Genomic DNA, 20,129 nt, shown 5'->3' on the forward strand with positions numbered 1-20,129 from the left:
TTTTTTAACATACTGCATACTGAAGTGTGCAATCATAATATAATATACTGTAATATAAATCAGAGTATGTATTAAAAAAAAAGAAATCTTGATCAATTCCCGGCGACCAGTAGGGTCCGTTTCTGCTGTACACGTACAATTTTAAGGCAGGATCTTGCTGTCAGCTTCTGTCTATGTGAATGAGCCCTTCATCACCTTTTATGTTTTGGTTATGAGATTTAATTTTGTGTCAGAGTGTAATATAATATAAGATCCTATTTTTTTTGTAATATTGTCTAGAGTTCTCCTTTAATAATGCTAATGCCCTGCAGTACATGCACTTCAAAGAGTGTAAGGCCCCATTCACACTTGTGCGACCTGTCATGCGATGTTTGACCCCTAAAGCCGCATGACAAGTCGCAGCCCATGCTTCCCAATGTCTACCGTGCATATCTGAGCGACTTAAAGTTGCAGCGACTTTAAGGTAGTTCCTGCACTACTTTGGTCCGAACCTTCGTGTGACTTGGGGGCCACAGACTTCAATGTGAAACCCTGAAAAGTCGCACCTGCATGACGTACACGTGACTTGTGTGCGACTTTGTAGAGCACAAACAATCACATTGGCCCAAAGTCGCACCCATTCAAAGTCTCATCAAAATAGCATCAAAGTGGCAGTGTAAAGTCACAATGGAAATCGCACGATTTTGAAGTTGCACAAGTGTGAATGGACTCTTAGCTGCACTTGAAAGGGTTTTATAGAATGTCGATCTCTTGAACCGTAATTTATTTCCTCTTCAGATTTACTAAGCCGCTCTGTTTCTTTTTTTGCAGGATCCTCAGCAACAATAAGATTACCGCACTGAGAAACGGATCTTTCTATGGACTTCAGGAATTGGAGAAGCTGTGAGTAAATGCAAATGAATCAAAAGTTTAAAACTTCGCTAAATATATCCTGGGGGGGCGAGAAAACAAAAGGCGTGCAAAGCCTTACAGTTCCATTTCTTTAGAAGAGTAGAAAAGCCTGTCCCCTGCCAGCATACCACCCATGCTCTTCGTGTGGAAGCAGTGGTCTCTCTGCAGAAGCTGGACACACCTCCTGCTGAGTCAGACTCCAATCAGCAGGGAGCATGAGCACAGCTGATTGCAGAGCTAAAGGGTGAGCAGAGCAGGGGGCGTGTCTGACATCTCAGAGGTAGGTGTGTATATGTTCTCTCTCTCTCTCTCTCTCTCTCTCTCTCTCTCTCTCTCTCTCTCTCTCTCTCTCTCTCTATATATATATATATATATATATATATATATATGTTGGCGATCACAGAGGTCAGACGTTTCTTGTAGTTGGTGACCAGGTTTGCACACATCTCAGGAGGGATTTTGGTCCACTCTTCTTTACAGATCTTTTCTAAATCCTTAAGGTTTCTTGGCTGCCACTTGGCAACTCAAAGTTTCAGCTCCTTCCATACATTTTCTATGGGATTAAGATCTGGAGACTGGCTAGGCCACTCCATGACCTTAATGTGCTTCTTCTTGAGCCACTTCTTTGTTGCCTTGGCATAATGTTCTGGGTCATTGTCATGCTGGAAGACCCATCCATGACCCATCTTCAGTGTTCTGGCTGAGGGAAGAAGGTTCTCATCCAAGATTTTACAATACATGGCCCCGTCCATTGGCTCTCGTTCTTAGGGTCATAGTCAGCATTTTTCTCCCTCCAAACACGGCGAGTGGAGTTAATGCCAGAAAGCTCAGTTTTGGTCTCATCTGACCACAGAACTTTCTCCTAATCCTTCTCGGAATCATTTAGATGTTCATTAGAAAACTTCAAACGGACCTGTACATTTGCCTTCTTGAGGAGGGGGACCTTGCGAGCACGGCAGGTTTTTAATCCATGGCGGCGTATTGTGTTACCAATGGTTTGTTTGGTGGTACCAACTGCCTTGAGATCATTCACAAGTTCCTCCTGTGTAGTTCTGGGCTGATCCCTCACTTTTCTCATGACCATCCTCACCCCATGAGGAGAAATCTTGCATGGAGCTCCAGACTGAGGGCGATTGATGGTTATTTTGTATTTCTTCCATTAGCGAATAATCGTTCCAACAGTTGTCTCCTTCTCACCAAGCTTCTGCTGATGGTCTTGTAGCCCATTCCAGCCTTGTGCAGGTCTACAATCTTCTCCCTGACGTCCTCTGACAGCTCTTTGTTCTTCCCATGATGATGAGGTTTGAATAGAAGAAAGAGATTCTGTGGACAGGTGTCTTTTATACACATAACGAGTTGTCGTTAGGAGAACCTTCTTACATTGACAGGACTAATCTGTGGACCACATGAGCACCTACTGTAGCCAGTCTGTGGGGGGAGAATTATTGTTGGTTGGTAGGGAATCAAATACTTATTTTACTCACTGAACTGCAACTCAACTTATAACATTTGTATAATTTTTTCTGGATTTTTGGTTGATATTCTGTCTCTATCATATAAAATACACCTATGATAAAAATATAAAAAATATAGACCCTTCATTTCTTTGTAAATGGGCAAACACAATCTGCAGAGGATCAAATCATTATTTTCCCCACTGTATACAGATAAATGCAGAGCTTTTTTTCTCAGAGAATAGATGCAGAACACCCCCCTTCTCACATACCCTTGTCTCCGCCCCCTACCCACCTCCAAGCACCGCCCCTTGGTTCCACCCCCCACCCACCTCTCAGTATCGCCCTTTTGGAGAATACAGAACCAAGTATAATTTTATGATGCTAAGTAACTTGTGTGGAACTTCTTAATGAGTTCAAAAAAAGCAATAAAATAGATCTCCTGCAGCCAGTAACCATAGATTCCCCCCCCAGCAACAATAGTTCCACCCCAGCTACGACACATCTCCCAGCAGACAGTATCAATAAACCTTCCAGCAGTCAGCAATAATAGACCCCTCATAAGACCCCCTAGCAACAATAGATCCCCCCACCAGTTAGATATTTACGGTCATGTGTAAGGCTCTATGCACACTAACACATCCCATAGTCCATAGTCTATAGTCCAGCTCAGGAAGGTAAAAGAGAGGGATGCTACATTCCTACATACGATGGGGCCATGAAGAACGGATGTAGCCACCCTCTAACAGGAAGCCAGATCACAACAGCAAAAAAAAGAAGGAAATTAGAGGAGGCTGGGACTTTTAAAGGTTTAAGAGGTTCTAAAGAATTAGTTTTTTTTTTTACCCTAATGCATTCTATTGGTGCACACAGCAGCGGGAGCCATTGGCCAGTGAGCCATTGAGGAGAGAGCAGGGGGTAGGGCCAAGCCACGCTCTGTGTGTGAATGGACACACAGAGCACAGCTCGGGAGTGAGACTGCTCGAGTGCCCTCATAGCAAGAGGCTTGCTATTGGGGGGGCACTCGGCAGGGGGGAGGAGCCAGGATCACTGACGGGGACCCAAAAAGAAGAGGATCAGGGCTGCTCTGTGCAAAACTATTACAGTGCAGGTAAGTATCAAATGATTATTTCTTAAATTATTTTGTTTGGAACCACTTTAAGAATACATAGAAGGCACCCAAAGGAGACTAAAAGACCGGCAGGGACTGCTAGAAGACGATGAGGCCTCAACATCCTTTTTAACAGGTTCTTTATGCCGGGGGGGGGGGGGGGGGGGGAGAGTGTGGGGGGAGGGGGACAGGAAGAATCAGCCAACCATGTGGCCACTGTGAATGGCTATCACAGTGTCACATGATCGGGAGCTGGTCCCATCGGTGAGAACTGTCTTTGAGAGCTCAGTCACTGTGCTAAGAGGATGAAGAGATGGTTCTAACGCCAATGGACGCACATTGTTTCTGCACATATGTGTTATAGAAAGGGGTGCTAAAATTAACACCAAAAAATAATTACAGATAAAGTCTGCTTTATATGCCTATGATAGAATTGTATGATACTGTTTCATGTCCAAGCACGGGGACAAGGCCAAGTCAGCTAAGAACTAGAAAAAAAAAAAAAAAACCCAGAAAATTGAAGGCAATGCTTACAGAAATAAATATTAGGTAAGTGAGGAAAAAAGGAATGAGAATGAAGTAGAGGACCACTTTATGCTTCTACTGGTCCTCCACCCACTATGGGAATTTGAAGTTCTCCTGCTGTGGGAACCTCTCCGTGACTCTGACAGAATCCATTACAAATGACGGAAAGATCAGGGTAGACGTTAGGCCTTGAGAAAGTGCGAGTACGGGGCTGAGCCATTCTCTGTTTTCCAAAGTATATAATACCAAAGTGATAAACTAGAACAAGTACATCTATATCCCGGCTGGCTTCTAACAGCATTTTCCCAGAAGACTTGAAGTAAGTTCTAAAAACGCTGTTTACTTTTTTATGAATATTGGTCTGACAAAAGTCCTCTATTAACTCTGAGGGGAAGAACACGGCAACACTGACCCATTCATTGGCTCTGATGGAGGACCTGCACAATATTGAACGCCCTTCCCTCCACACACAGAATTTGAAGTTCTCAGCCTGTGGGAACCTCGATGTGACAGAATTCATTACAAATGATGGAAAGATCAGGGTAGAGGTTAGAAAGAGAAAGTATTCTTGAGAAAGTGTGAATACGGGGCTGGGCCATTTTCTGTTTTCCAAAGTATATAATTCCAAACAAGGTAAAAAAGTACAACCCGTACGTCTACATTCCGGCCAGCCTCATTTCTACCAGTGTTTTCCCAGAAGACTCAGAATAAGTTCTAAATACGCCATTAACTTTTTAATGAGTATTGGTCTGACAAAAGTCTTTTAACTCCAAGGGGAAGAACGTGCCAACAACTGAACCTTTCATTGGCTCTGATGGAGGACCTGCACAATATTTTACGCCATTCGCTCCACACACAGAATTGGAAGTTCTCCGCCTGTGGGATCCTTTATGTGACTTCTGACAGAATCCATTACAAATGACAGAAAGATCTGAGTAGACGTTAGGCCTTGAGAAAATGTGAGTATAGGGCTGGGCCGTTTTCTGTTTCCCAAAGTATATAATACCAAAGTGAAAAACTAGAACCCATACATCTACATCTTGACTGGCATCAGTTCTACCAGCGTTTTTCCCAGAAGACTTGGAGGACGTTTTAAAACTGCCGTTGACTTTTTATGAATACTGGTCTGACAAGTCTGCTTTTAACTCTGAGGGGAAGAACGCCTTAACACTGACCCATTTATTGGCTCTGATGGAGGACCTGCACCACGATATTGTACGCCATTGCCTTCACACACAGAATTTGAAGTTCTCCTCCTGTGGGAACCTCTCTGTGACTCTGACAGAATCCATTACAAATGACGGGAAGATCAGGGTCGACGTTAGGCCTTGAGAAAGTGCGAGTATGGGGCTGGGCCTTTTTCTGTTTTCCAAAGAAATAATTCCAAACAACGTGAAAAACTAGAACTCATGCATCTTCATCCCGGCTGGTCTCTACCAGTATTTTCCAAGAAGACTTGAAGTAAGCTCTAAAAACGCAGTTGACTTTTTATGAATATTGGTCTGACAAAAGTCTCCTTTTAACCCTGAGGGGAAGAACTCCCTAACACGGACCCATTCACTGGCTCTGATGGAGGACCTGCATGATATTGTACGCCATTCCCTCCACGCACAGAATTTGAAGTTCTCCTCCTGTGGGAACCTCTTTGTGACTCTGACAGAATCTATTACAAATGACAGAAAGATCAGGGTAGACGTTAGGCCTTGAGAAAGTGCGAGTATGGGGCTGGGCTTTTTTTCTGTTTTCCAAAGCATATAATTCCAAACGACTCAAAAAAACTACAACCCTGTATGTCTACATCCCGGCTGGCCTCCTTTCTGCCAGCGGATTCCCAGAAGGCTCGAAGGAAGTTCCAAAAAACACCTTTAACTTTTTAATGAATATTGGCCTGACGAAAGTCTTCTTTTAACTCTTGCTCCGAGGGGAAGAATGCCCTAACACTGACCCATTTACTGGCTCTGATGGAGGACCTGCACAATATTGTACGCCATTCTCTCCATGCACAGAATTTGAAGTTCTCCTCCTGTGGGAATCACTCTGTGACTCTGACAGAATCCATTAAAATGATGGGAAGATCAGGGTAGACATTAGGCCTTGAGAAAGTGCAAGTACGGGGCTGGGTCTTTTTCTGTTTTCCAAAGAAATAATTCCAAACAACGTGGAAAACTAGAACTCATACATCTACATCCCGGCCTGCCTCTACCAGCATTTTCCTATAAGACTTGAAGTAAGCTCTAAAAACGCCGTTGACTTTTTATGAATATCGGTCTGACAAAAGTCTCCTTTTAACTTCGAGGGGAAGAATGAGCCAACACTGACCCAATGGCTCTGATGGGGGACCTGTACCACTACATTTTACGCCATTCCCACCACATGCAGAATTTGAAGTTCTCCTCCTGTGGGAACCTCTCTGTGACTTAGGCCTTGAGAAAGTGCGAATACAGGGCTGGGCCATTTTCTGTTTTCCGAAGTATAGAATTCCAAACAACGCAAAAAAAATCTACAACCCTGTACGTCTACATCCCGGCCGGCCTCCTTTCTACCAGTGGATTCCCAGAAGGCTCGAAGGAAGTTCTAAAAAATGCTGTTAACTTTTTTTATGAATATTGGCCTGACAAAAGTCTTCATTTAACTCTTGCTCCAAGGGGAAGAACGCCCTAACACTGAACCATTCATTGGCTCTGATGGAGGACCTGCACGATATTGTACGCCATTCCCTCCACACACGGAGTTAATTGTTGGGATCATCACTGAGTCCAGTGTGCTGCATGCTGGGCCTCCAGAACAGAGCTCTCTTATCTGCCAGTAATAGGAATCTTTATAGCCAGGCCAGCTTGTAATGAGCCGAAGATTTATGGCTGAGCTGCGGGTTAGATGGAGGTATGCAGAAATTGGGGGAAAGCAGAAGGCTTACTCTGTCCCTCAGACCTAGAGGGAGCCCAGTTATAGGTTCCAGCTGTGAGATCAGGGGGCGGCCGGATAATTTTGTTTGATGTATGAAGTGAAGTGTCTAAGGGGTAGCATGCCAACAGTCCTATGCTGGCGTAATCACACAGAGACTTATTGAGCTGCAAACTTTCTTGGTTGAAAAAATATACTTTTACTGGAAAAAAAAAAAAAAAAGTCAGCTTGTGTTTCGCTGCCAAAGGCGCGGAATAGAAAACAGCAAACCTGAATCATATTACACGGGAAAGGATCATACGTGTTGGAGGAAGAGACACGTAAAAAAAAAGAAGTTCAGGATTTGGATTGCACAAGCTTTATAGACAGGGAATGAGCCAGGAAAGGCACAAATATGGAAACAAAGTACAGCTCTCCTTGTATAAAAGAGATCCCAGCACTATTTACTAACACGTACAAAAAAAAGCGACAATTTTGCGTAGCGAGAAGATTCCGCAATTTTTTCGTTTGCAGTTGCAGTGTGCCCCATTAAAGCGGAGCTCTAGTTATATATTCCAGTCAAACCTCCGTGATAGTCGCAGCTTATGCCATGTAAATTGGTATAAGCTGTCTATGTAATCGTTTGTTTTCCTTGTAAATCCAATGTTACTCACTGTCCCCTCTCCATCCTGTAAGCTCCCATCTTCAGTGTGGGCATCTGAAGTCCAGTCGGCCTTTTTTCCCCGGGATAGGGTGCAGCTGGCTACCCAGCATGCACCTCCCGATCTTGCGCCTGTGCAGTATGAAGAAAGCGAGGCGCACCCGACGTGCAGGATGCCCGCTGACTCCTGGCACTAATGACACATATATCCCAGGAGCCAACGGGAGGCAGGATATGACGTACCTTATTGAAGTGCAGCGCTTCAGGAAGCCTAAAGGTCATTAAAATATAACTAAAGGCAAAACTTTATTTTTAGCATTGGATAGAGTGGAGAGGGATTGGACCCCCCTGTCAGTTTTTTATTGCAGTCTGTGTCCCCATTAAGGAGATCCCCCCTTTTTATTTGTTCTCTTTACCATTATCATTAAAAATGAAAGTAAAAGAAAAATCCCACATTTTGGGTTTGTCAGAAACCATGAAATCAGGCCGAGACAGAAGTACAGTTAAATCACACTTGTTTAATAATAAAAGTAAAAAAGAACAAACGTAGTCAAAACATAGCCAGAGTTCAGTAAGGGGAACGTATAGTCAGCCAAGCCAGAAGTCAGGGATCAATGTAGTGGAACAGCAAGCAGGATCTGGAGCCCGAAGGGATGTCAGCAAAGCAAGTCTTGAACAGGATCGCAGGAGATAGTCTCTGTGATGTTGACCAAGGCGAAGGAAGAGATCCTCTGGACTGGACGGCTTAAGTAGGCAGGACTGACGAGCAGGATATCATCAACAGTTGAGTACCTGTGGAGAGAGGTAGGAGCTGGCAATTAGCCGACAGCTGAGCGGCCAGCTCAGAGAAGGAAGAGCTGAGCCCAGCCCTGAGAGGGTTGTCCCCAGAAAAATATTAGAGGGGAAACCTTCCAGTGTGGACACAATGGGGACCAAACATTGATGGCATAGCGATAAGCAATGCTGGGGGCCAAAGTGAAAAAGGGTGGAACTCCACTTGAACTTACATGGAAAAGTTGGACAGGTGGTGCCACCTGTCATACTCTGCATGTAGTGTTAAAGTTGCCGCGGTAACGTGTACGCACCAAAGCGGCACCATGTCCGCCTGTAGGTGGGTGGTTGGATTGATCTGCGTTTTTACTGCCTGCCGGACACTTCTGTGGAAGGAATCTACAGATTTCAGAAGTCTGAGCTTGTAGCAATGAACAGATACCCGATCATTTTTTTTTAACAACTGCTACATTAAACTTGTACTAAAACAGAACCTCAGTGCCGACTTTGCCCCCCAACCCAGCGCCATCATTATGACACTTATGTAGATGTGCTATAGGGCTCTGCGCGGCCACGTGATTTCCCCTGCACATGCGTAAAAACTGCAAAATCTGGTGCGGCTGTGCATGACAGCCAATCAGCTTCTAACTTCAGCTTGTTCAATTAAGCTTTGACAAAAAAAAAAAAAACCTGGAAGCTGATTGGTTTCTATGCAGAGCTGCACCAGATTCTGTGTGCACCAGTTTTAGTAAATCTCCCCCATTGTTTATAAACATTGATCAGAGGGGAGATAGAGAGATACAAAGTAACATTGTTTATAAACATTGATCAGACAGGAGATGGAGAGATACAAAGTAACATTGTTTATAAACATTGATCAGACGGGAGATAGAGAGATACAAAGTAACATTGTTTATAAACATTGATCAGATGGGAAATAGAGAGATACAAAGTAACATTGTTTATAAACATTGATCAGATAGGAGATACAGAGAAACAAAGTAACGTTGTTTATAAACATTGATCAGACAGGAGATGGAGAGATACAAAGTAACATTGTTTATAAACATTGATCAGATGGGAGATAGAGAGATACAAAGTAACATTGTTTATAAACATTGATCAGACGGGAGATAGAGAGATACAAAGTAACATTGTTTATTAAAATTGACCAGAGCTGCACCAGATTTTGCACTCTCCGGTTTTAGTAAATCATCCCCAATGCCTCTCAAAACAAGAGGAATCGGGGGGCCGTGCTCCTTAGAGCTTACAATCTAAGAGATTGTATGGACATTGGTGGGACAATAGTGCAGAATCCGGAACAGCTGGAGGGTACGAAATGCAAACTTCTACGATGGGCAATAATCTCTAGAGAATAACCCCAGAAATTCAACCCAATTCACTACTGCATCAAGAATGATTGGCCCCTGAGTGGCCCCTGAGTGGCCCTAATGAAACTCACCAGAAAAGGAAAGTCTGTCTTGCATGTGATCCTAATATTACAAGGAAAAAAGGTAACATATTCTAACAAACAATAACTATTACATTTTTGGGTTGGAGGCATTATTGTAAAAGAAAAAAATAAGAATTTATTTTAGAAAAAAAGAGACTATAATTATGGTCATTGTAATCATGCCTAAATTACACCAATCTAAGCCTGACGGAATTCTTTTCAAATGTTTCCATCCATGTTTGACGTTGTTCCCCCGAGAATGATTGTTTGGGCATGCCTGATGGTAACCATGAACATTTGTTGTTCAGGTTGAAATCAGACACATTTTGGAAGGCAATTTTATCGCACACAACAGACCAACACCATCCATGATATACACTATATTACCAAAAGTATTGGGACGCCTGCCTTTACACAAACATGAACTTTAATGACATCCCAGACTTATGCCCCGTACACACGGTCGGACTTTGTTCGGACATTCCGACAACAAAATCCATGGATTTTTTCTGACGGATGTTGGCTCAAACTTGTCTTGCATACACACGGTCACACAAAGTTGTCGGAAAATCCGATCGTTCTGAACGCGGTGACGTAAAGCACGTACGTCGGGACTATAAACGGGGCAGTGGCCAATAGCTTTCATCTCTTTATTTATTCTGAGCATGCGTGGCACTTTGTCCGTCGGATTTGTGTACACACGGTCGGAATTTCCGACAACAAGGTCCTATCACACATTTTCCGTCGGAAAATCCGATCGTGTGTACGGGGCATTAGTCCGTAGGGTTCAATATTGAGTTGGCTCCGCCCTTTGCAGCTATAACAGCTTCAGCTCTTCTGGGAAGGCCGTCCACAAGGTTTAGGAGGGTGTCTATGGGAATGTTTGACCATTCTTCCAGAAGAGCATTTGTGAGGTCAGGCACTGATGTTGGACGAGAAGGCCTGGCTCGCAGCATCCTCTCTAATTCATCCCAAAGATGTTCTATCGGGTTGAGTTTAGGACTCTATGCAGGCCAGTCAAGTTTCTCCACCTCGAACTCGCTCATCCATTTCTTTATGGACCTTGCTTTGTGCACTGGTGTGCAGTCATGTTGGAACAGGAAGGGGCCATCCCAGTGGCGGTGCGTCCATAAGGGTGCACGGGCGCCGCCCCCTCTCTCCATTGCATGAATCTATCTATGGCTGCCACTGCCACCCCCTATTCAGACACCCAGCCCCTTTTCGGGCACAGTGCGCCTGAATTACAGCGGAGGGGATTGTTTTGAAGCACCTGATTGGAGCCATAGGCTCTAATAGGCCTCAAAAAAGGTGACCTGTGAGCGCCATGCTGCATTTGATGGCCACAAGTAGCTGCGTTTGATGGGCACAATGGCTGCATATGATGGGCACAATGGCTGCATATGATGGGCACAAGAGGCTGCATATGGTGGGCACAGTGGCTGCATTTGATGGGCACAAGTGGCTGCATTTGATGGACACAGTGGCTGCATTTGATGGGCACAATGGCTGCATATGATGGGCACAAGAGGCTGCATATGGTGGGCACAGTGGCTGCATTTGATGGGCACAATGGCTGCATTTGATGGGCACAATGGCTGCATATGATGGGCACAATGGCTGCATATGATGGGCACAATGGCTGCATATGATGGGCACAAGTGGCTGAATTTGTTCGGCACAACTTCAAGTGGCTGTATATGATGGGCACAAGTGGCTGAATTTGATGGGCACAAGTGGCTGCCTATGATGGGCATAAGTGGCTGCATTTGATGGGCACAAGTGGCTGCATTTGATGGGCACAAATGGCTGCATATGTTGGGCACAAGTGGCTGCATATCATGGTCACAGTGGCTGTGTTTTATGGGCACAATGAGGCTGCATTTGATGGGGGGTTGAGTATTTTTTTAGTTTGTTTGCGCCCCTTTTGAGCACCATCCGCCACTGGGCCATCCCCAAACTGGTCCCACAAAGTTGGGAGCATGAAATTGTCCAAAATTTCTTGGTATGCTAAGAGTTCCCTTCACTGGAACTAAGGGGCCAAGCCCAACCCCTGAAAAACAACCCCACACCATAATCCCCCCCCCACCAAATGATTTGGATCAGAGGACACTGAGCGGAGGCAAGTGAATGGATTAGCAGAGAAGGGTGGAGGACACTGAGCGGAGGCCAGTGAAGAGATTGGCAGAGATGGGTGGAGGACACTGAGCGGAGGCCAGTGAAGAGATTGGCAGAGAAGGGTGGAGGACACTGAGCGGAGGCCAGTGAAGAGATTGGCAGAGAAGGGTGGAGGACACTGAGCGGAGGCCAGTGAAGAGATTTGCAGAGATGGGTGGAGGACACTGAGCGGAGGCCAGTGAAGAGATTGGCAGAGAAGGGTGGAGGACACTGAGCGGAGGCCAGTGAAGAGATTGGCAGAGAAGGGTGGAGGACACTGAGCGGAGGCCAGTGAAGAGATTGGCAGAGAAGGGTGGAGGACACTGAGCGGAGGCCAGTGAAGAGATTTGCAGAGATGGGTGGAGGACACTGAGCGGAGGCCAGTGAAGAGATTGGCAGAGAAGGGTGGAGGACACTGAGCGGAGGCCAGTGAAGAGATTGGCAGAGAAGGGTGGAGGACACTGAGCGGAGGCCAGTGAAGAGATTGGTAGAGAAGGGTGGAGGACACTGAGTGGAGGCCAGTGAAGAGATTGGTAGAGAAGGGTGGAGGACACTGAGCAGAGGCCAGTGAAGAGATTGGCAGATAAGGGTTGAGGACACTGAGCGGAGGCAAGTGAGGAGATTGGCAGAGAAGGGTGGAGGACACTGAGCGGAGGCCAGTGAAGAGTTTGGCAGAGATGGGTGGAGGACACTGAGCGGAGGCAAGTGAGGAGATTGGCAGAGATGGGTGGAGGACACTGTGCGGAGGCAAGTGAAGAGATTGGCAGAGATGGGTGGAGGACACTGAGCGGAGGCAAGTGAGGAGATTGGCAGAGAAGGGTGGAGGACACTGTGCGGAGGCAAGTGAAGAGATTGGCAGAGATGGGTGGAGGACACTGAGCGGAGGCAAGTGAGGAGATTGGCAGAGAAGGGTGGAGGACACTGTGCGGAGGCAAGTGAAGAGATTGGCAGAGAAGGGTGGAGGACATTGAGGGAAGGCCAGCGAAGAGATTGGCAGAGAAGAGTGGAGGACACTGAGCAGAGGCCAGTGGAGGGATTGGCAAAGAGGGGTGGAAGACATTGAGGGGAGGCCAGTGGAGGGATTGGCAGAGAAGGGTGGAGGACACTGAGTGGTTGGAAAGGTGGATGAGTCTGGCAGCAGCATTCATGATAGACTGAAGGGGGATAGTCTGGGCAGAGGTTGGCAATATGGAGGAATTTGCAATAGTCAAGGTGAGAGATAACAAGGGAGTGAATAACTTCATGGTGTAGTTGGTTAGGAAGGGGCATATTTTGGAAATTTTATGGAGGTGAAGGTGGCAAGATTTGGACAGTAAATGGATGTGGGGCTGAAAAGAGGAGGTCGAAGTCCAGGATTAGATCTACCACCCTGTCATGAAGGGAGGGGCATAAAGTTGTGCTATTGACTTTTATGGTGGGGGGGAGGGGGCACGAAAGGAATATTTAGAAGATTATTGAAATATCGTCATAATAAACACGTGCTGATGACACAAGTTATTACTAACATTTGTTTATTATTCCGCTTCAGATGGTTACAAAGTTGTTTTTGACGCCTGTTGAGCACATTGTGCAGAGCACAAGTCATTATGCAATGCAGATGTCACAGGCAGACTCCTCGTCACCTTCTCCCCAAGACAATATTTTCTACTAATTGGCCCCAGACTCCGAGGGAGTGACAGAGCGGTGGCAGGGAAGGGTTAAGTGGAGGGTGAAGAATTAAGAACTGTGAAACCTCAATAAAGAGGAGAAGACAAACACGCTACTGGCACAGCCGGCACCAACCAAGAGGCCTGTCGCCAACGCGCTACCGTATTCCCTAATATTCGGCATACAGTCAGTCTGGTGGTATGGAAAATGCCTGGAAGTTGTCCCAGAGAGTCCGACATCATTAAAACCACTTGTGAACGGAGAATCCATACCAGCTCATTTATAATAATTTATGGGGATCTGCTGTGTGGTCGAAGGGCATGTAGAGTTAAAGGGTCAATGGCAGTAATAATGGCGAGCCTTTTTGACCTTTGATTCCTCGACATCATTAGAATGACTATGTAACAGATTACCCCCAAATAACTTTCATTACTAAAACTATTAATTCACCAGTACAAATTGTTTTTTATATGTATTTTTGTCAGAGCTCCTAGATGACTATGTTCTAATAGATGAGGTTAAAGTTGCACAATCATGTAAGCAGAGGTTAGTACCCCTTTTGTGTAAATGTCAACCCTGGGTAGGTAGTACTGTGGGTTGGGCTAGCTTATTTCTTTATTAACCTGGGATGGAAGAGTTGGAAGAAAAGTTGTTTAGAGGAGCCTTCAGGACATCACTTTGAAGGTTATAGTTCAAGTAGAGCGCATCCTTCAAGATAGATCCTGTATAGACCCCTTGGGGCACAATGCCATTCCTCCTACAGACACAAATAATGAGGTACCATTCCTCCCACAGATTCCAATGAAGGGGTACCATTCCTCCCACAGATACCAATAACGGGGCACCATTCCTCCTACAAGCACCAATAATGGGGCACCATTCCTCCTACAAGCACCAATGATGGAGCACCATTCCTCCCACAGATACCAACAATGGGGTACTATTCGTTCCACTGATGCGAACAATAGGGAACTATTCCTGGTATGGAAGAGTTAGAAGAAAAGTTGTTTAGAGGAGCCTTCAGGACATCACTTTGTAGGTTATAGTTTAAGTAGAGCGCATCCTTCAAGATAGGCCCTGTATAGACCCCTTGGGCACAATGCCATTACTCCCACAGACACCAATAATGACGCCTCATTCCTCCTACAGACACAAATAATGGGGTCCCATGCCTCCCACAGGCATCAATGATAAGGTACCATTCCTCCCACAGATACCAATGATGGGGTACCATTCCTCCCACAGATACCAATGAAGGGGTACCATTCCTCCCACAGATACCAATGACAGGGGCACCAATGACGGGGCACCATTCCTCCCATAGACTCCAACAATGTGGAGCCATTCCTACCCTGAATACCAACAATGGGGTACTATTCGTTTCACTGATACGAACAATAGGGAACTATTCCTGGTATGGAAGAGTTAGAAGAAAAGTTGCTTAGAGGAGCCTTCAGGACATCACTTTGTAGGTTATAGTTCAAGTAGAGCACGTCCTTCAAGGCCCTGTATAGACCCCTTGGGGCACAATGCCATTCCTTCCACAGATACCAATGAAGGGGTACCATTCCTCCCACAGATACCAATAATGGGGCACCATTCCTCCTACAAGCACCAATGATGGAGTGCCATTCCCCCCAATGATGGGGCCTTTGAGGCCAGAAGCGCATTTGTGAGGTTAGGCACTGATGTTGGACAAGAAGGCCTGGCTCGCAGCCTCCGCTTCTAATTCATCCCAAAGGTGTTCTATCGGGTTGAGGTCAGGACTCTGTACAGGCCAGTCAAGTTCCTCCACCCCAAACTCGCTCATCCATGTCTTTATGGACCTTGCTTTGTGCACTGGTGCGCAGTCATGTTGGAACAGGAAGGGGCCGTCCCCAAACTGTTCCCACAAAGTTGGGAGCATGAAATTGTCCAAAATGTCTTGGTATGCTGACGCCTTAAGAGTTCCCTTCACTGGAACTAAGGGGCCAAGCCCAACCCCTGAAAAACAACCCCACACCATAATCCCCCCTCCACCAAATGATTTGGACCAGTGCACAAAGCAAGGTCCATAAAGACATGGATGAGCAAGTTTGGGGTGGAGGAACTTGACTGGCCTGACCTCAACCCGACAGAACACCTTTGGGATGAATTAGAGCAGAGACTGCGAGCCAGGCCTTCTCGTCCAACATCAGTGCCTGACCTCACAAATGCTCTTTTGGAAGAATGGTCAAACATTCCCATAGACACCCTCCTAAACCATGTGGACGGCCTTCCCAGAAGAGTTGAAGCTGTTATAGCAGCAAAGGGCGGGCCAACTCAATATTGAACCCTACGGACTAAGACTGGGATGTCATTAAAGTTCCTGTGCGTGTAAAGGCAGGCGTCCCAATACTTTTGGTAATATAGTGTATGTAGCTCTGGAAGCCTGAGGCGTTCCTCGGCTGGGCCACTGCAACCTTTTTCACTGGAGGATCTACCTTCTGATCTTCACCACAGCACAGCTGTTGCAGCATGGCAGTGGGCAACGGGGGGGGGTAGGTCTAAGCGGAGGCAGGCTTCCGTCCTCGGCTGGGGCTGGGGGTGCCTTAAATGCCGCCCACCCCTGTTTCCATTGTGCATCATGGAAGCGCATGACACTGTGCAGAAAAAAATGGCCCCCTGACAACTCCAGACAGCACTCCAGGGTGGAACGCTGCTTTATAGATAAACAGATGTAGAGATTTGCTGTTCAGAAGTGAGACTCCATGATTTAGAGTTCTAACAGGAGCAACCTTGTATCTGTGTAAGCCTGGCTTCAGTCTCTTGTTGGGTATTGTGGTTTGCAGTAAAGACTCCTGGCAGTCTGGCATTTCAATTCCTTTGCAAAATCATCTGGGCTTTTTTTTTTCGATGAATGATTTTGATTGTCAGGGAAAATCCAACACGGCATATAGGCTTTTTAAATTCAATTGGTCAGCCACGGGGTGTCTAGAACTTTCATAACATCTAATGAGCCTTGACACGTGTAGAATCGATAACCTCTAGCACTGACCCAAGCCTGCTCGACCATCTCCTCCAACCCCAAACTATACAATAAAGGACACAACAAGGGTTTGGAGTAAAATGGCCATCACAGCCTTTTATTAACAAAATTAATAATTTTAAATTAAATAACATAACAGAAACTGAGAAATTAAGCTTGGTGGTCTTTGGAGGCAACACCACACAACCTATTCTTTGCGAAAAACCTTTGCTTAAACTTCCGCCCCCAGCCGCAACACACCGGCTTGGAGACAATCCTCATTATCCGCAGTGACCTCCATTTACATATTCCGAGTTAACCTCCTCGTTAACAGGAATGTACCCAAGAACCCCATACCACCAATGGGTTCCAACCAATGGCGTCCCTAGGGGGGGGGGGGGGGGGGCAGAGGGGGCCCTGACCCCCCCGACATTATGCTGTGCCCCCCCCAATTAAAACATTTTTTTTTTTTTTTTTTACAAAAAAGCAATGTCTAAGAGGGAGAGAGTCCTCAGTCAGCTCCTGCGGGTGATTCCTCCCCCCTCCCTCTGCTCGCTGACACTGCATAATGCGAGCGCTCACACAACCACGGCCGCCCGATCTGCTCCTTCCCCTGCATCCTCATTGGCAGGAAGAAGAGCGAGTTGCAGGAAGGACTCCACCAGGACTCCCAGTTACTGAAAAAACAGACTGATTTCTCCCGTCCTTAGGACAGGAGAACAAGCCTGTAAATTCCAAGAGATGCCAGACCAGCACTGTCAATAGCAGAAGCAGGACAGCAAGAGGAGGATGGGGAACCCCACAGTGGCAGAACACCAGGGCCCGGTGGCAAGAGAACCTTTAAAACCCTGATAGTTCTCCCACTGCTTTGGACCCTTATATTTTCTTGATATGCTGGTGACATATATCTCTTGTTTTCTGCCACCCTGGGGGGCCCCAATACAGTAGGAAGAGAGCTCACTGCAGAACATGTGAAAGGGCCGTTGTGGGGTCGTAGTAAAGGGCCCCAGTATATATTTATATATCTATATATATCTCTATATATCTATATCTATATCTATATCTATCTATATATATATATATATATATGCATTTTATAGTTGCCCCCCTACTTTTGTCCCTGTCCCCCCATGTGCCCCCCCTAAATATGAAAGCTGGAGACGTCACTGGTTCCAACCATTCTACAGTATTATCCAGAATTTTCTCCTCCTCCAAAGACCCACCACTGCTAGGCTGCCATGACAACCACATAGCAAGAACACCACATAGAAAGTGGGAAGTTTCCTTTCTTCTGTGCTGAACCCGACTGGACCCTTGCAGCTCACCACACCCCCTAAACTTCCTGTGACCCCTCCCAGCCACAGACCACTACCAATAAGGTAAGGCCATACTAAAACTGCACTAACGTTTTAATCCTTTCCCCGCTGTCCTCACTATTCACCCTGTCATGTTGTCCCTATGCTTTTTTTTTTATGTTTTTGCTCCAGGACACCATATATTAAAGTAATATTTAGATTATCTATAACAGGGGTCTCCAATATTTTCAGTATGAGGACCATATTGTATATGTAGCCCCCTCTAGTGCTAGAATTGTAGATGGGTTTTTGGTGTTTAAGTATGGGTACGTTTATTTAGGCTTGGCTGGCAGCCAAGCCTGTCTGTGCTTTTGTCCTGGGTTGAGCCGAAATCCAGGGAGAGCTGGATGACTCACAGTCAGCATCACTGAGGCCTCCCCCTACTTCTCGAATGTTCTGGTACCTTCTAGAAGAATGGGAGGGGAGGTAAGGTGGAGTTGTCTGAAGTGTTCTGAGGGCCCTGACCAATTACCAACTTGGGTTGGCAGGGGACAGGCACCCTCAAATACCCAGAGTCAGCCCAGCTAGAGAGGAGTTCGGGTGGAGCTGGAGATGGAGTGTTAGGCTTTCGTTGCCTTTGAGGGAGCTTCTCAGTCTGGGGGGGGTGACCTTTGGCCTGGGCTTGGGTATGAACAGGACCTTCTTAAAACGATGGAGGTTTCCTGGACAGGAGGCAAGCGGAAGAACACTGCCAGGCAAGTCTCCAGGAGCAACAGCCTAGAAGGCTGGTGAGTGACACAGTCAGGAGGAGTAGGAGGCACACCTGAGAGGACTGGGTTGGAGCAGTCTAGGATGGGTGCAGAGCCAGTCAGGAGGACTGTGGTGGCACGGTTAGTGGAAAGAGGCAGCTGCAGCCAGGAGGGCTTGCAGGGCCTGAAGAGGTTGTACTGGGAGCAGTTGCCACACGTGGGACAGCTGGCACTAAGAACTACTACCATTTTTTTCTACACCATAGGGTCCCGCGGTCCCTGCCTGCAAAGGGCATTTGCTTTGGGTCTGGCTAAGCCAGTGTCAAGCCCCATCCACAGTGCTAGCTGGTCTCAGGAGTGATAGTCTGCAAGCGTGTGTATGTGCTGGAGGTGAAAGAGAAGAGGTTGTATATACCGGTGGTGTATATAGTTTAGTCCCTAAATTTCCTATCTTCAATCAAGTGGGCATCCCATATGCACCCCTATCCCCATCCAAGTTCTATTCCCCTAATAAAACAAAACAAAGTACAAGGACTGCTTCTTGACTTAAAGTGTGTCTGGAAATTCATGTGCCTGGCTGTGCAGGGTGGGAGACGGACCACAATCACCCCCTACGGTATACATATATTTTACAAATATTCAGAGGGCAAAAAATAATTTTTGCTCTACCATTACAAGGTAAATAGGTAAAAGTGTAATCTGGTTACATTCACAGGGCTTCAAATTTTTAAGCAATTTACTCATTTGAATTAGATGGGAATTTTCGTTTTAAAGCGTATCACCTGTTACTTCCTCGGCCACAAACATCACTTTTTTTGGTTGTTTGTCGGAGTTCTGCGCTGTTTCATTATGTGTTGAAATGACTGGATTTCCCCTGAGGTGCGAAGAGTTTATCGGCGAGCGCCAAGGGTCGTTTGTGTGCAGAGTAAGATACGAATGATGAACCTTCCCATCACTTTATAAATATAGGCCATGCGGTCCGTTCACAGGATGGAGCCCAGATGCAGGGGGAAGGAGGTCGATGGGCTGTTTTCCGCATTTAAGGAAATAAAAAGACAAATAGAGGCCGAAGAAATCACTCATGGGGGGGATGTGAACCTCTCCAGGGCCTGAGAGTTTGGACTGCTCTAGAAAGGAAGTGACATAACGAAGAATACATCCCAACACTTCTCTACACATCCTCCTCCTGCTCCCGGGGTCATTGTCTGTTTACACTGAGCTGTGTGATCTGATTCTGCTGCTTGGACTGAAGCTCAATGTGATGAAGATTACAAATCGCTCTTCGCTCGGTCCACAGGAACAGACTGGGAGGTCTTTTGGACTATGAGCGCATTTCCATTGCTTGAGTGGCTTTAAAACTACAACGACATTGAGGACTACTTTGGCACGGGGGGTCGGGGGTCACCTTGTACAGCACGTTGCCACCATCAAACTAGCTCCATCTTTCTTATAAAAGCAGAGAGTAGATGTGGGGCTCAAATGACATTGAGAGCTATATTGAGGTAGTATACTGTAGGTAGCAATAAGGCCACCCAAGAGAGTAGGTACTTCA

At 46.2% G+C, this 20,129-nt stretch overlaps 1 protein-coding gene across 1 annotated transcript in view; it reads left to right on the top strand.

The window, feature by feature from the left end:
- The window catches only part of ADGRA2 (adhesion G protein-coupled receptor A2), a 275,657-nt gene that overhangs the window by 133,736 nt on the left and 121,792 nt on the right, over positions 1-20,129 (top strand). The window contains exon 2 of the mRNA XM_073618235.1: positions 811-882. Coding sequence (XP_073474336.1) covers positions 811-882 — 72 coding nt within the window. The remainder of the gene's footprint in view (positions 1-810; positions 883-20,129) is intronic.

Source organism: Aquarana catesbeiana, linkage group LG03 (genome assembly GCF_042186555.1).
Source record: "Aquarana catesbeiana isolate 2022-GZ linkage group LG03, ASM4218655v1, whole genome shotgun sequence".
In the NCBI taxonomy this organism is placed as follows: domain Eukaryota; kingdom Metazoa; phylum Chordata; class Amphibia; order Anura; family Ranidae; genus Aquarana; species Aquarana catesbeiana.